Here is a 15,371-nt window from a genome sequence, read left to right on the forward strand (position 1 = left end):
AGTTAACTGAGTGTGTAAACTTCGACTCCTGTCCAGTGGACTTGCGGTTTGCTTATTAAAGCCTCAGGTAAATGATTGTTAGAGACCTGTCATTGAGAGCTGTGGCTGGTTGCTGTGTTTCAAAAGCCCACTGATTCCTCTGCAAGACGGAGCAGCATCTTCTAGCCCTTTCCTCATTTCAGATCTCTCCAGCTCGCCTGCAGAAGGAACTAGCAGATCCACAAACATGAATGATGAAGACTACAGCAACATCTACGACACAATCCAGAAAGACAGGATATATGAGGTTCCAGAAGATAATGCAAGTCCTTTATATGATGCTGTCCAGGAAGATGGCAGACCAGAAAACACCTTGTATGCCGCTGGGCTGCAAAACCACGAATACGATTCTGTGTCAGTCTATGCTGTTAGGGAGGAAGAGAACGGGTTGGGCTCTTCCCAAGCAGAAGTAGAAGACTACCTCCTGCCCGATGAGGTGTGCCCTGAGGTCCAGGATCCTCAACCAGTGGACCTCCAGGAGGATGGGGACATCTCAGTGGAAGAATTCCATTCACCATTCCAGGACCACAGGGGCTGCCCTGAGGAGCCACAGGAAAATGGAAGCAGGATAAAGGAAGACCTGCCTTCTCCTGCAAGCTTCACCATCCAGTGCTGCCAGACCTTCTTCGCCAGCAAGGACTCCCCCATCTCCTATTCTGAAACTGATGATTTGGAAAAAAATCAAACAGTTTCCAAGAACCCTGAGATTTTCCTGTTCGTGAAGGTAAGAGCTGCTCTGGCAGATACTTGCACACATAGGAGACAAGGTGACATCACTGCTGTTTTAGTTTGCTTTGAGTGACAAGGGAGATGTGCGTGTTCCATGCTCCTGGACTCCCCATATATTCTTAAGGATAAGTCTGATTAAACCAGTCATTTCAGAAGGTACCTAGGACTCCCAAAACCACAAGAATTGGAAAGTACATTTTAAATGTATATTTTATTATTGACTTCTATAAACAATTGGCAAAGCACTTTTTAAGAATTTGTACAAGTGAGCATAAATTCCTGCTCAAGTGCATTTGGCTGTCACATTAAATTTCCTTCATCAAAAAGAAACCAAGGCTTGTAGGAGAAAGTCAAATCTACAGTCAGGTGCTAAAGTTTCCTCCTTGCGTTTCTAAGGTCAGAGATACTTCAGATTACATGGTCAATAAATACTATCTCCGTAACAGAACTTGCTCTTTGGCTCCAATATAACTGAAATTCTGATGAAGTAAAATGATTTCAGTGGTATTAAAATGCTAGCTGCATGTTAATATTTAATGCTTATAATACTAAAACTAAAAGTTTGGTGATCTTTGTATTAGACTGCTCATGATCATGAATATTATTATCAAAGTATAAAGTGAAATTCATAGTAAAAAGAATTATCCCTTATTAAACAAGATGGCAACATTTTTTCCAACACTTCCATACATAGAATATTCATCTTTACATGAATTTTTGAATAAGAAGACAAAATTAGTGAATATTGCTCTTTCTTACTAATAAAAATGATTACTACTATGAACCTACAATACACAGTCATTTCTCCCCTTCCTGGTTTCAATAATCTAATGAAATACACTTTTTTTACTAGATGAATAAATTGAATACTTTAATGTATTCTACTTTGTACTTTAAATGTTTTGTGTGTTCTTTATTCTACTGTAAGTGTCTTTTATAAAGTGACCTTTTTGGGTTCCTTTCTCCTCTGACCTCTGTGGAAGGTGCTAGACTCCCACACTGGAAGGGACTCTATGGTTCACCATGTTCCTAGAAGGATTAATGGCTGTGCAGGCTGGGTTTCCTCCATTTGGGTTGCATCTACACCTGTATCCATTTGTATCTGTTCTTACCTGTACTAGCCATGTCAGTGAAAATAGCAGGCAGAAGCTGGGCTCGGTGGCTCACGCCTGTAATGCCAGCGGCTAGAGAGGCTGAGGTAGAAGGATCACAAGTTCAAAGCCAGCCTCAACAACTTAGCGAGGCCCTAAACAACTCAGAGGGACCTTGCCTCAAAATTAAAAAAAAAAAAAAATTAAAAAGGGGCTGGGATGTGACTCAGTAGTAAAGTGCTCCTGGTTCAATCCCAGGTATCACTGAAAAAGATAGAAAGAAAATAGCAGGAAAGCAGGTTTATAACTATATGCTCAACCAATGGTGTGTTGTGTGTGTGTGTGTGTGTGTATGTGTGTTAGTTACTAGGGATTGAACCCAGGCCCTATGCATGCCAGGTGCAAGCACTATACTACTGAGTTTCATCCCCTGCTTTTTAAAAATTTTATTTTGGATCAAAGTCTCATGAAACTGCCCCTGCTGGCCTTGAACTTATGTCTTAGTTCCCGTCAACCAACATGTTTTTGAGGCTTAATCATTTCAGAGTGTTGACCAACTACTAAATTAGTTAAATATATCATTCATTTATTCCTGAAACAGCTATTGTGGCAGGCACTGGTTTTATAACAATGCAGAAAAACAAAGTCCTACCTCCCTTGCACTTTGCACTGTAGTGAGAGAAGAAACTGAGAGACAAAGAAATAAGCAAATAGAGAATGTGGCCAGTGGCAGTCATGTTAGAAAGAAATAGAAACCAGGATATGAGGGCATTCACTTGTTACTGGTGCTGTAACAATTGAGCAAAAGCTTAGTGACTTCAAAATATCACAAATGTTCTCTTCTATCTCTGGAGGTCACAAACCTGGATCAAGTGAATGGGCTAAAATCAAGGCTGCAGCAGGCTGTGTTCCTGCTGTTGGCTCAAGGGGAGCATTCCTTCTCTTTGCCATTTCTGGAAGCTGACTGCATGGCCCATGTTAATCATCGCCTTGCCTTCCTCTGATGTGACTCCTCCTGTATCTGTTTTATGGACTGATATGATTAGATTATCCCACTTGGGTAATTCAGGGTGATCTCCCCATTTTAAGATCTTTGATTCATTCACATCTGCAAGTGCTTTCTACCATGTTTAACATTCACAGCTTCTAAGGATGAGGGCATGGACATATTAGGAGCCATTTTTCAACCTAGCAGGGAAGGCCAGGCAGGCAATGTTTCCCAGACACTATTGAATGAGATGAGCCCAGAACCTTCTCTTAGGTTATTTGCATGGTTCACAATTCAAAAAGCACAAAAGGGTCACTCTGGAACCATACTCCCTCAGACATCCCATTTCTACCTCCTGAGGCAAGCCGTTCTAAACATTTCCATTGAACATGCTTCCCCAAGTTTTCTGTGCACTTTTCTGGCAATTATGGGTCTAAGTTTATAAATTTGAAATTCTCTTTTTGTTTTCCTTTTATTTAATACAGAAGTTATTACACCACATACTCTATCATGCACCTTGCTTTGAGGGGGGTCTCATTTATTGCAATGGAATCCAGACACTTTAAAATTCACAACATAAGTGTACACTTCTATGAACTTTGACAAAGGCGTTCAGTCTTGTAACTGTGACATAGAACTTTTCTATCACAACAGGAAAAAACTCCAGGCCTCTTCTTTCTATCTCTATAGTTTTGTCTTTTCAAAAATATCATACAAATGGAATTCAATTCTATGTAGTCTTTGGATATGGTTTCTTTCATAATTTTTTCCATGAATCATCCATGTTGAGATATATATATATATATATATATATATATATATATATATATATATATATATATATCAGTTGTTGGTTCCTTTCTATTTCTGAATAGTACTCAATCACACGTATCTACCATAATTTGTTTATGCATTTGGCAGCTGATGTGCACTTGGATTCTCCCCAGCTTTTGACTATTAATAAGGAGGCTTCAATAAACGTATGAGTTTTGTATTGATTATGTTTTCATTTCTCTTGGGTAAGTGCTTAAGAGTAGAATTATTAAGTTACATGGTCAGTGAAACTTATTTAAAAAATTTTTTCAGATTGTTTCAAAGTAGTTGCCAAAATTAGCATGAGACTTCTAGTTGTGTTCTTTCCAGTCCTTGGCCTTACCAGTCTCTTAAATTGTGGGCATAGTGGTATATGTATGACAGTATTTTACTTCAGTTTTAGTATTCATTTTTCTAGTTATTAATGATGCTGAGCATCTTTTTGTACATTTATTACCCATTCTTATGTCTTCTTTGGTGAAGTATCTATTCAGATATTTTGCTTATTATTATTATTATTATCCTTTAAGTATTTTGTCTCCTTACTACTAAATTATAAAAGTTCTTTATATATTCAATATATAATTTCTTTCTCAGATAAATTTTTTGAAAGTAGTTTAAAAGTTTGTGGCTTGATTTTTATTTTTATAACAGTATCTTTTGAAGAGCAGAGTTTTTCTCATTTTTATTTTAAGACAGTCCATTGTCTTAGTTTGCTTTGTGAACCTACAAAAATGATTACTATAACAGATTACCTGATTCTGGGTAATTTACGAAGAAAAAATGTTTTTGGCTCATGATTCTGCTGGCTGGAAAGTCCAAAGAGCATGGTGTGCCATCTAGTTGTCAGAATATGGTGGAGAAGTGGAGAGGAAACAAACTATGTCCAGAAGGGACACCTGTGTGAGCAAGGAAGCAACACAGTCCCATGAGAACTACATTAATTCCTCCTAAGTGCAATTCCTTTGTGATCTAATCATGTCTTCAAGGGACTACTACCACCTCAATGCCAGTGCACTGGGGACCAAGCCTCCACCACATAAGTCTTTGAGGGACACACCCAAACCATATCCAAACCATAGCATCTATTTATCAATTTTTTCCATAGTTTGTGCTTTTTGTGTCCTAAGAAATGTTTGTCTAACCCAGAGTCATGAAGTGTGTGTGTGTGTGTGTGTGTGTGTGTGTGTGTGTGTGTGTTTCCAGTACTGGGGATCAAACCCAGAATCTCACATATGCTAGGTAGGCACTCCACACTGAGCCACACCCCACTCCAAAATTTTTTTCCTGTTTTTATCTAAAAATTTTATAACTTCAGTTCTCTGATCTATCTCACATTCATTATTCATATTGTCCAAATTATGGTTTGTTTCCTTTCCTTTTTTTCTTCCTTCTTCCCTTCCCTCCCCCTTTCTTGTATCCTTCCTTTCTTTGAATGCTAAATATATCGATTGATTTTCAAATAGTAAGCCACCCTTTCATTTCTGCACACCTGTAATCCCAGTGACTCTGGTTGCTGAGGCAGTAGGAACATGATTTGTTATTTTATATATTTCTAGATTTGAGTTGATATGGTTTTGTGAAAAGATTTTTGCACAGGTGTTCATGATGTGTATTATTCTGTGCATTTATTTTATTTGCTTTTGGTTCTAGGATAATGCTCACCTCATAAAATGAGCTGGGCATGTCTTTCCTTTTCTGTTTTCTGAAAGAGTGTTTTGTGAAATTGGTATTCTGTCTTTTTATTTATTTATTTATTTATTCTAATACATGACAGCAGAATGCATTTTGATTCATAGGACACAAATGGAGCCCAATTTTTCATGTCTCTGGTTGTACACCAAGTAGAGTCACACCATTTGTGTCTTCATACATGTACCTAGGGTCATGATGTCTTAAGAGCTTGATAGAATTCAGCAGTGAAACCATCCTTACTAGAGATTTCTTGGTGTAAAGAGTTATTTCCCCCCTTGCAAATTCACTGTATGTGATAGAGTCAGGGTTATTCTGTTCTCCTCCTCCTCCTCCTCCTCCTCCTCCTCCTCCTCCTCCTCCTCCTCCTCCTCCTCCTCCTCTTTTTTCTTCTTCTTCTTCTAATCAGTGAGTTTCTTAATTTGTCCTTCCAGTTATTTGTTGTTAGCCAGGTGTGGTGCTGCACACCTGTAATCCCAGTGACTCTGGTTGCTGAGGCAGTAGGATCATGAGTTCAAGGCCAGTCCTGGTCAACTTAGCAAGACACTATGTCAAAATAAAAAATAAAATAAAATAAAATAAAAAGGGCTGGAGATGTAGCTCGGTGGTAGAGCATTTGCCCAGCATGCATGAAGCCCCAGGATTGATCCAAAAGTTACTTGTTGTTTAATATAAGTTGTTCAATCTATCATCAATTTCACCTCAATATGTATTCTTCTACCTTATTATGCATATGGTGTGTGTTTATACAGCAATTTTAATATCCGTATATAATAATTTTGCTATTTTAGCCATCTATACATTGATTTTTTCCTGTTGATTTTAAGGTTGCATTTTTTTGTAATTTGCATACTCTGGTAATATATTTTGGTTTCCAGACAAAGTTGTTGGATACTAGATTTTGCTGTATTCCTTTAAAAATATGTTAGGCCTCATTCTAGAATGCAGGGAAGTTACTTTGCATGAATTGGATCTTTAGAAGCTTCTTTTTGGCTTTGTAAGGATGAGTCCAGAAGAGCCCTCTGCTAGAGCTAATTTGACTCCACTACTGAAGCAATATCCTTCGGAGGATTCTACCCATCGATTTCTGCAACAAGAGATTGTTTTAGTCAGCTTGGTCACCGCTGAGACCCAAAATCCTGACAAGAACAACGTAGAGTAGGAAAAGTTTATTTGGGCTCATAGTTTCAGAGCTCTCAGTCCACAGACAGCAGACTCCATAGCTCTGGGCCTGAGAAGAGGCAGAGAGCATCGTGGCAGAAGGGTGTGGTGGAGGAAACAGCTCAGGACATGGTGACAAGGAAGCAGAGAGGGAGAACTCCACTTACCAGGGACAAAATATAACAGAGGTATTTTTGTTCTGCCTTCTGAGAACACAAACTATTAACAGATTTAATGTGAGACTCTAGGATTGTTTCTGCTTCTGATTTCCAATTCTTTCCCCAACACTCGGTTGTTTCTTTACGTGCATATGCAGATCAGAACTTAGCCAAAGTTTCAAGGGGACTCATCTGCAGATTTAGAGTATGGACATGCTCTCTCTCTCTCTCCCCCATCTTCTTTGATATTTTTATCTGCAAATTCTAGCTGCCCCAATCAACTCAAACTCCAAACTCCATTTTCTAATCAACTTAGAGAGACTGCCAGCCTTTATTTGGCCCTGTGCTATCTGTTCCCAATTTTTGAAAACTGTCACTTCCTATAGTTTTTCTGCTAGTAATATTCTAGTTGTCAAGGGAAAATTTGATTTCTTTTACTCTGTTTTGACCAAAAGTGCAGGTTGTTGCGACTGACTCTAAGACCTTGGTTTCTCTTTTTCTTTCTTCCCAGAAAATTGGCTTCTTTTGAATTAAAATTTAGAGTACAGCTCAACTGGACTAAAATCCAATGATAATGACATTAAAGTGACATGATAGGATAACAGATACAGCAAAATATTTTGGCCTTCTTGCAAAAGGTTCTTTTCTGATTCTTCTTCTTGCTGTCTTTTGCAAAATCTTTGTCTTATATCTTTAAGTTCTCAGCAATGAGGAAATAGAAAAAAAACAGATGTCCTCACTAATCATTCGCTGATACAAGTCGCATTTTAAACCCTCTTACCATTTAAGAGGTGAATTCCTTTGGAAAATTGTAGGAAAAATGGATTTTATTACTGCCAAAATGGAATTCTGCTCTCAAGTTATATTCTGATACCTGAGTCCCAATACCCAGAATGTAGGAATTGTAATGTGCACATGAGAAAGATGCATTGTCAGGCAGCTCCGCTTCAAGATGGATGACATTCCTCAAAATTAGAGACTGTGAGCAGAACATGTGTTTTAGTGCAGATGCTAAGTGACTTGCACATTCTTATGAGGACAAAGATTAGAAAGTCAGACTTGAAACTAGGCTCATTTTTATGCTTTAACTGCAGAACCCTCTCACCTCCTTCCATGAGCCTTGAGGTCAACAGTAGTGCCCAGGCCTGTCAAAAGCCATCAGTGTCTACCGACAGGCCTGGGTAGGCAACAGTCAATGGCAACAGCCAATCAACAAGAGGGTACATTGTTTAGGAAACAACTGATGTTCTCAGGTTTCAGTGATCACACCCTCAAGGTAAACATGCAAGGTGGCAATAAATAACTGGCAAGAGTACTTATTGTTCACTGGACCAAAACAGGACAGCATGTTTTTCCCTTTACAGAAATATTTTGTTATGTTCTTCTGTGGTGACAGGGAAGGAAATAATGTGGCAGGTAGTCTTTTAATGTTGACAATAGCAACTCTCTGAAAATTAGTTTGGTTCTTCTAGAATTGCAGTATTCAAAATGGTAGCCATTAGCCACTAATGGCTATTTAAGTTTATATTAGTCAAAATTTTAGTTCTTCGGTCACACCCACCATATTTCAAGTGCTCAACAGCCATGTCTGGCTACTGGCTACTACATTGGGAAGTGCAGATGTGGAACTTTACGGTCATCACAAGACATTCCACAGGACAGTGTTGTTGTAGGATGATCAGATATGTGTTCAGCTCTGAGATGAAATCCAATCAGTCATGTAGCCACAGGCCCTTCTTTAGGCTTTATTCTAGTATGGTAGGTGATTTGGTTTAGTGAGACAGAAGAATGCTCATGTCCGTAAGAATAAAGACACAACCATGAAAATTATCCACTTTGCTAAAAAGGGTCTATGATATAATTTTGTATGAATCAATTGATTTTAAATGATAATATTTATACAATACTACATAACTAGAATCAACACTTGCAAATCTCATTAAAGCTATCACCATCCATTTGGCAAAACTCAGGCCCACTGAAAGTCTATCTGAGGCAAGGGGATCTATTATCAGAGCTGCAAAACCTTGAGAACTAAAGATGTTACCACTCCAGTGATGAAGGCCAAATGCAGACAGAAAGATCAGAATCCTTCATTTGACCATCCTCATCCCCAATCTAAACAACTTAACAGATAGCCAATGATATTAAATAATTATTGATACACACACACACACACACACACACACACAGACAGACACACACAAATAGTCTTACCAAGTTAAAATAAGAAGGACATCCGGAGTGGGAGAGGGAGTTGTTACAAATACTCAGAAAAGATGAAGATCAAGGTTGAACAACTATCTTGTGAGTATAGTGAGTTCTAACTCCATAATACAAAATTTATAACTGCAATAATGAGCCTCAGATTAATTTCCTGTACTTCCCTATCTGCCCTTTAATACATCTTGAATCAACAGATGGATACATCTTTATTGAATCTGTACTCTGCACTTCATGTGCAGACAGTGTGAGAGGTAGAAAAACAGTCCAAGGTAGGGCCCCTTTAAATGAGGCTCTGATCAGCTGGTTCAGGAGGAAGGATTAACACATGAAGGATATACAAATTAATACTAGAGTCCTGGTAGAGTCAAGTTTTAGAATATATGATGCATGGTACAAAATAAGCACAGTAGAGCTGCAAATGGAGAGCAAAAATCATTTTATTTCAACTTTAACTTTGTGTCTCTGTATTATTAAGATCATTTAGAATCTGGTAAGTGGCAGGTATCCTGCTAGGTTACTGAAATTATAAAAATTAAGAAAGGACTTGCAAGGTGAGATGAGGAACACCCTTATCTTCCCCACAAATGTAGCCATATGATATAATACTGTGAGGGGAAGGAGTGAGCAATTCTTCAGGAAGAGAGAGGATGTACTCACAACTCAACATGGGAGTGGGTCATAAAGAAACTCAGTCAGAACAGGAGAGAAGCCAGTCAGGTAGTGGCAGTCGTCTCAGGGTTATTTGGGATCAGCAAGTGGCTCACAGAGTTTGCGTCGGAGGAAGGGGAGAGTAAATAGATGATGCTGAAAATCAAGGTTGGTAACTTCTGGTGAAGACTCTGTGCCAATGAAGGAGGCTAAACTTTACCTGTAAGCACAGGGATTCACCAAACGTTAAGCAGAATAATGGCTTGATTATGTTTGTATACAAAGGTATCTCAGGCACAGTGAGGAGGATGGAAGCTGGCACAGCAGTTAGTAGGCTGAGATAAAGAGTAGGTAACAAGCTGGGCACAGGTGGCACATGCCTGTAATCCCAGCGGCTTGGGAGGCTGAGGCAGGAGGATCACAAGTTCAAAGCCAGCTTCTGCAACCTAGCAAGGCCCTAAGCAACTGAACAAGACTCTGTCTCTAAATAAAATACAAAAAAGTGGGGGGGGGGGCCGCTGGGGATGTGGCTCAGTGGTTAAACACCCCTGTATTCAGTCTCTGGTACCAAAAAAAAATGTATGCGACACAGTACCACAGGTAAGAGATGATGAGGGTCTAAACTAACAAAAGTAGCAGTGAAATAAAAAGCAATGAGAATAATTTTGAAAACCCTGTAGGAGAAAGAACTTCTGAGACATGGTGCCCAGTTGAATGTGGAAGATTGTGGGAATTACAACACCACTAATTAGGGAAGAGCAAGCGCTTGGGGGAAGGAAGGAGTGGAAGAGAGGCTGTTTTCATTTTTTTTTCTTTGTTGGCACCAGGGATGGAACCTAGGGGTGCTTCATCACTGAGCCACATCTCCAACCATTTTTTGTATTTTATTTAGAGACAGGATTTCACTGAGTTGCTTAGGGCCTCGCTAAGTTGCTGAAGCTGGTTTTGAACTCGTGATCTTCCTGCCTCAGCCTCCTGATCTTCTGGCGTTACAGGTGTTTGCCACCATGTACAGCAATTTTCAATATTTTAATGTGCCCTTGGACTCTACAGGTTGATCTGCCTAGTAGGAGACATTTGAGTAAGAAACTCAAAAGAAGGACAAGATTAGAGATAGGGATTCCATTGGCTTGTAGAGTTAATAGCTGTAGTCACTGATGGAAACAGGGTCATCCCAGAAGACAGTGGAATATTGGGAAACATGGCTTTCGAGTACATGGTTCACAAGGGTTTGGCAGTAAATGGTTAACAATGGCTCTCTGGTGGAGGGAAATGCTCCTTTTTAGAATTTGCTGATTTCCATACCTCATTGCACTGGCTGACAGCTACCAGTGCAGCATCATGGAGCAGAGAACTGGGAAGAGTTGCAGCGTTGGTGCTTGGGATCTGGGACCAGGGCTTCATACATCACTATGCAGACTTACCACACAGCAGAGCACTTGGCTAAGGGGGTGGGGAAGAAGCTGGCATTCAGCCAAGCCCACCTGGGCTATCAGGCCCCTACAGGGATGCTTCTGTGGGGCCAGGGCACCTTACTTTACTTCATTTGTCCACAGGGGCGCCTAGTCCTTCCTCTGTCCAGAGGGTCAATGATTAGTCCTGAGGAAAAGCCTTTATACAATGGGGAAAGATGACTCACCTGGACAAAACCAAAACAAAAAAAGTGGATGAACAGGCTGAAATCCAAGCACTGTCCCTTTCTAGTTTGATGCCTTGGTCAAGTTACTTTACATCTCTATGCCTCCATTTCATCATTTTTAGAGCTTCAGTAAAATAGACATAAAATTTAACATCATAACCATTAGTAATTGTTCAGTTCAGAGGCATTAAATATATTTAATTTCACATTGCTTCTCTATCACGATCACCACTGTACCCAGGGAACTCTTACCATGCAATGCTGAAACTCTGTACTCATTATATAAAATCTCCCCTGCTCCAGTCTCTGGAAATCACCATTCTTTCTGTCTCTAGGAATTTGACTATGGTAGGTATCTTTTTTTTTCCTTGTAGCAAAATTCCTTTATAAAATTCAGCATCAATTAAGAATTTGTCCTCATTGGAAAAAACATAGTTAAACAGTTGGGCACAATAGCTCAGAAGACGGAGACAGGAAGATTGAAAGTTCCAGGATAGCCTTGGCAACTTGGCAAGACCATCTCAAAAAAATAAAAAATAAAAAGGGCTGGGAATTTTGTTCAGTGGTAGAGCTGCCTTGGGTCCAATCCCAGTACGAAAGGAAGGAAGGAAGGAAGGAAGGAAGGGAGGGAGGGAGGGAGGGAGGGAAGGAAAGAAAGAAAGAAAGAGAGAGAAAGGAAAAGATGAAACTCATATGATTTTCCTTATGTAAGGTACATAACATAGGATTGGACCCAGGGCTACCACTGAACAAAATTTCCAGCCCTTTTTATTTATTTATTTATTTTTGAGATGGTCTTGCCAAGTTGCCAAGGCTATCATGGAACTTGCCTTCCTGTTCAGCTCTGTGTCTTCCATAATTGTCTAGCACAGCATATGTTAAAGTGGTGGCTGTCCTTCATCGAGTGAGTCCTCGATGCTAGCTGAACTCTGTGTTAGTCCTCTGTGCTAGTCCTCTGTGATAGACCCTGCTTCAAAGACTTTCAGCTCAGTGGGAGAGATACACTTCTGGTCCCAAGCGTTTCAGATAAGCGATATTCAACCGTACCACACATTTGTAGGGAAATTTCACTAACATATTGGGATGGAGTATAGGGGGATGAAAGTGGAGATAGGAGACAAATACATTTATACGTGGGGATTGACCTGGACTATAGACAGTCTTGGAATAGAAGTTGAAACTTTTAGAGTCTGTTTGGTTTTGTTCTGCAGCAGGGAGCTGCTGGGGGTTGAACAAGGAAATCATAAGGTCAGAAGTGTACTGGGGGGAAGATGATTTTGGCCATGGTGGGCTTTACAGTCAGTGTTTCTCTTATTACCTCAGGACAGAGAAAGAAGCACAGACCTGCCAGAATCTTCCAACCAGACCTTTAGGATTGCTTTCCTGAATGCCTGCCCGTTTTGTTTGATAAACCATGCAGTTATGGGCACAGATGATGGATGCCCTCATGAAAAATCAGTAGGTGGGGCAGCATTCCCCAACCTCCCCCAACCAGGACATTCCAAGCATCAATATCCACCCACCCCTGCAGAAAAAAAAAAAAATGTTTATTTTATCTCAATAAAAAGTTTGAATGGGAACTATTAATCCTCTGACCAAAATCACTTTGGACAATTTCTTGCTGACCTCAGAGTACATGGCAAAGTCACCTGATCTTAACATTTCATGAAGCAGTATCTAGTCCTCCAAGATTGTAAACTGTCAAATCTCAAGTTAGAGAGCTCTTCAGGGCAGTGTTACAGAATGGAATGCCTCTCCCCAGGGTAAAGTTCTCATCAGACTCCTGAGGCAATTGATCCCAGCAGCCACTGCGCACCACAACTAAAAATAGACACAGTATAAAACCCCAGCTCCCAGGGAAGCTCAGAGAAAATAGTTTGCTGAGAGAAGCAGCCCAGAGCCTGATAAAGCAGGGCCTGGTATTTTCAGCACGTTGTGAGACATGATGTATTTCCTGGGATGGCTGCTGCCAACCTCGGTGATTAAAGTGGATTTGCTAGGTGGGAGGAAAGGGTACTTTCTAAATTATGACAGGTCTCAAAGATTATCTGGTGAAACCCCTCAGTTTACAGAGGCGCTCAACACTTATCTCTCTTCTACCTGCATACTTGGAACCTTTTTGTCACTTAGCAAATGTTGAGTGAACCTGGCTTAGTTCCTAGCTTCAGAGTCTCTGCTAAATGTCATATCCAGGACAGCTAAGTAGAACCTCTATATTGCTGTTTTCTTATCCTCTGGTTTTCTTTCCGGGCATTGCATTTATTTACTGGTTGTCTGTCTGCCCCATAGAATGTTGGGCTGTCACCGGGCAGGGACTTGGCCTGGCTGGAGTCTGGTGCATGAATGAGTGTTCTGACCATGCACTGTGCATCAGGCCCTGCCCTCCTTTCTCTGTAGTCTCTTTCTATAACTCTCATCTCTTGGATGTTGGCTTTTCTGTGTTTGGCTTCTGTCTTTTCTTATGTCTCATGTTTTCTCCTTGGTTGGTTGGTTGGTTGTTTTCTCTTATGGTCTTAGATATTTTCTGTATTTTCTAGCTCTTCTAGTACATTGTTGCTTTTAACAGTCATCTTTATTTTAAAAACTCTGATATTTTCTCTGGATGGTCCTTTCCCAAGCTTTCCATGCCACATTATGAGGGCAGAGACATTGGAGAGGCCAAGCCAATCATTTTTCCTTGAGGGTGAACAGGAGGGGGATAGATCTCCAAACACCAGAATAAGAAAGGCTTAACCCTGGCACTGCCACAGCTACACGGGAAGCATGAGCTGTCCCCAGACCATCAGAGGCTTCCATTGAGAGCCCAGGGATGAATGCCAGGCTTCCAGTGCTCTGCTCAGAGCTGAGAGGTGGCAGAGGGCTACTGTCCCACACAGTGCTCCTAAGATGGATTTTCAGAGAGTCCCTCCACTTGAATCTACATCACATCTCTTACCCACTATGGAATGGCCAGTTCCAAGCCTACAGCTTCTTCAAGGGCCTGGAAAGCCATATGCATGGTCCCCTTCTCTTCCTTTGAAGCTTCCTTGGGATTTATTCTGGGCTACAGAGTTTTCTGTTCTGTATCTCCAGTCAACATGCTCCAAGCTGCCTTCTCTATTCCACAAGTTCATGTAAACTCTTTGTCCATCAGTGACCCCATCTCATTTTCTTTGCTGTTTTAAGGTCATTCTTCTCCATACGTCTATACTCTGATTTCAGCAGGGTCTCAGAAGAATCTGCGGGCAGTGATCTTTTAGTCATCGTGTATGAACTAAGGTTCCTACATGCAGTTTGGGATCTGGTGAATTTCAAGTATTTAAACAGGGCTCTTGACTGCAGGACATCTCAGCACCTTTAACTTGCAAATATGGATTGCAAATCTCAAAGAGAGGTTGTGGAATTGAGACTATCCCAATTATTTGACCACAAGAATTTCTTTGTTTTCAGGGAAATCTTATCCTGTTAACATTCCAAAAAAAAAAAAAAATATATATATATATATATATATATATATATATATATATATATATGCTGGAAAATACTGAATTTACTGGTATACAAAAGCTCTGGGAATGCAGAAGACATGTTTGCTGTATGTATGTGCAAAAGGAAACTGAGTCAATGGTCCTAAATACTCCCCCCCAAACCTACACAAGGAGCACATTTACTTCACTGTGGAAATGCCTTATCTCACACAGTGAGTGTAATGGAAAGAATACACAGGCCAAACTCAGGCAAGCAAAACCATCTGAGACATGTGGATATACTTCTCTGAGCTCCGATCTCCATATCTCTAAGATAGGCATCATATCTGCTCCTTCCATTTTATAAGGCAGTTGTATCTCATATAAAATATGAGACAGTACTTTTTTCAAATGTAAAGCACTAAATGAACACAAGGAATTATTATTGTTGTGAAATTCAATTACTGGGTCGCAGGAGTTAGAACATAAAGACGTCTGAACATTCTTTAAACACTTCACACGGCGGTTGCCCAGTCGTCCTGCACGTAGAGACGGCCTGAGCAACAGTAACAGGGAGAAGAACACTGAGAAAAGAAGGAAAGAAACCCGAATCATTTACAGGGTGTGGACCCAGGGCTGAGGCAGTTCACCATCCCTGGGCAAGAGAAGACCTTGAGATAGAGACACAGACACTGAGAGGTCCCTAGATCTGGAAGAGACCATGGATGTCATTTGATCCAA

General features: G+C 40.3%; 1 protein-coding gene across 1 annotated transcript in view; it reads left to right on the forward strand.

The window, feature by feature from the left end:
• Window positions 1–226: 226 nt before the first annotated feature.
• The window catches only part of Clic5 (chloride intracellular channel 5), a 148,644-nt gene continuing 133,499 nt past the window's right edge, over window positions 227–15,371 (forward strand). The window contains exon 1 of the mRNA XM_027950527.2: window positions 227–763. Coding sequence (XP_027806328.1) covers window positions 227–763 — 537 coding nt within the window. The remainder of the gene's footprint in view (window positions 764–15,371) is intronic.

The sequence above is a fragment of the Marmota flaviventris genome, chromosome 6 (assembly GCF_047511675.1).
Source record: "Marmota flaviventris isolate mMarFla1 chromosome 6, mMarFla1.hap1, whole genome shotgun sequence".
Taxonomy (NCBI): domain Eukaryota; kingdom Metazoa; phylum Chordata; class Mammalia; order Rodentia; family Sciuridae; genus Marmota; species Marmota flaviventris.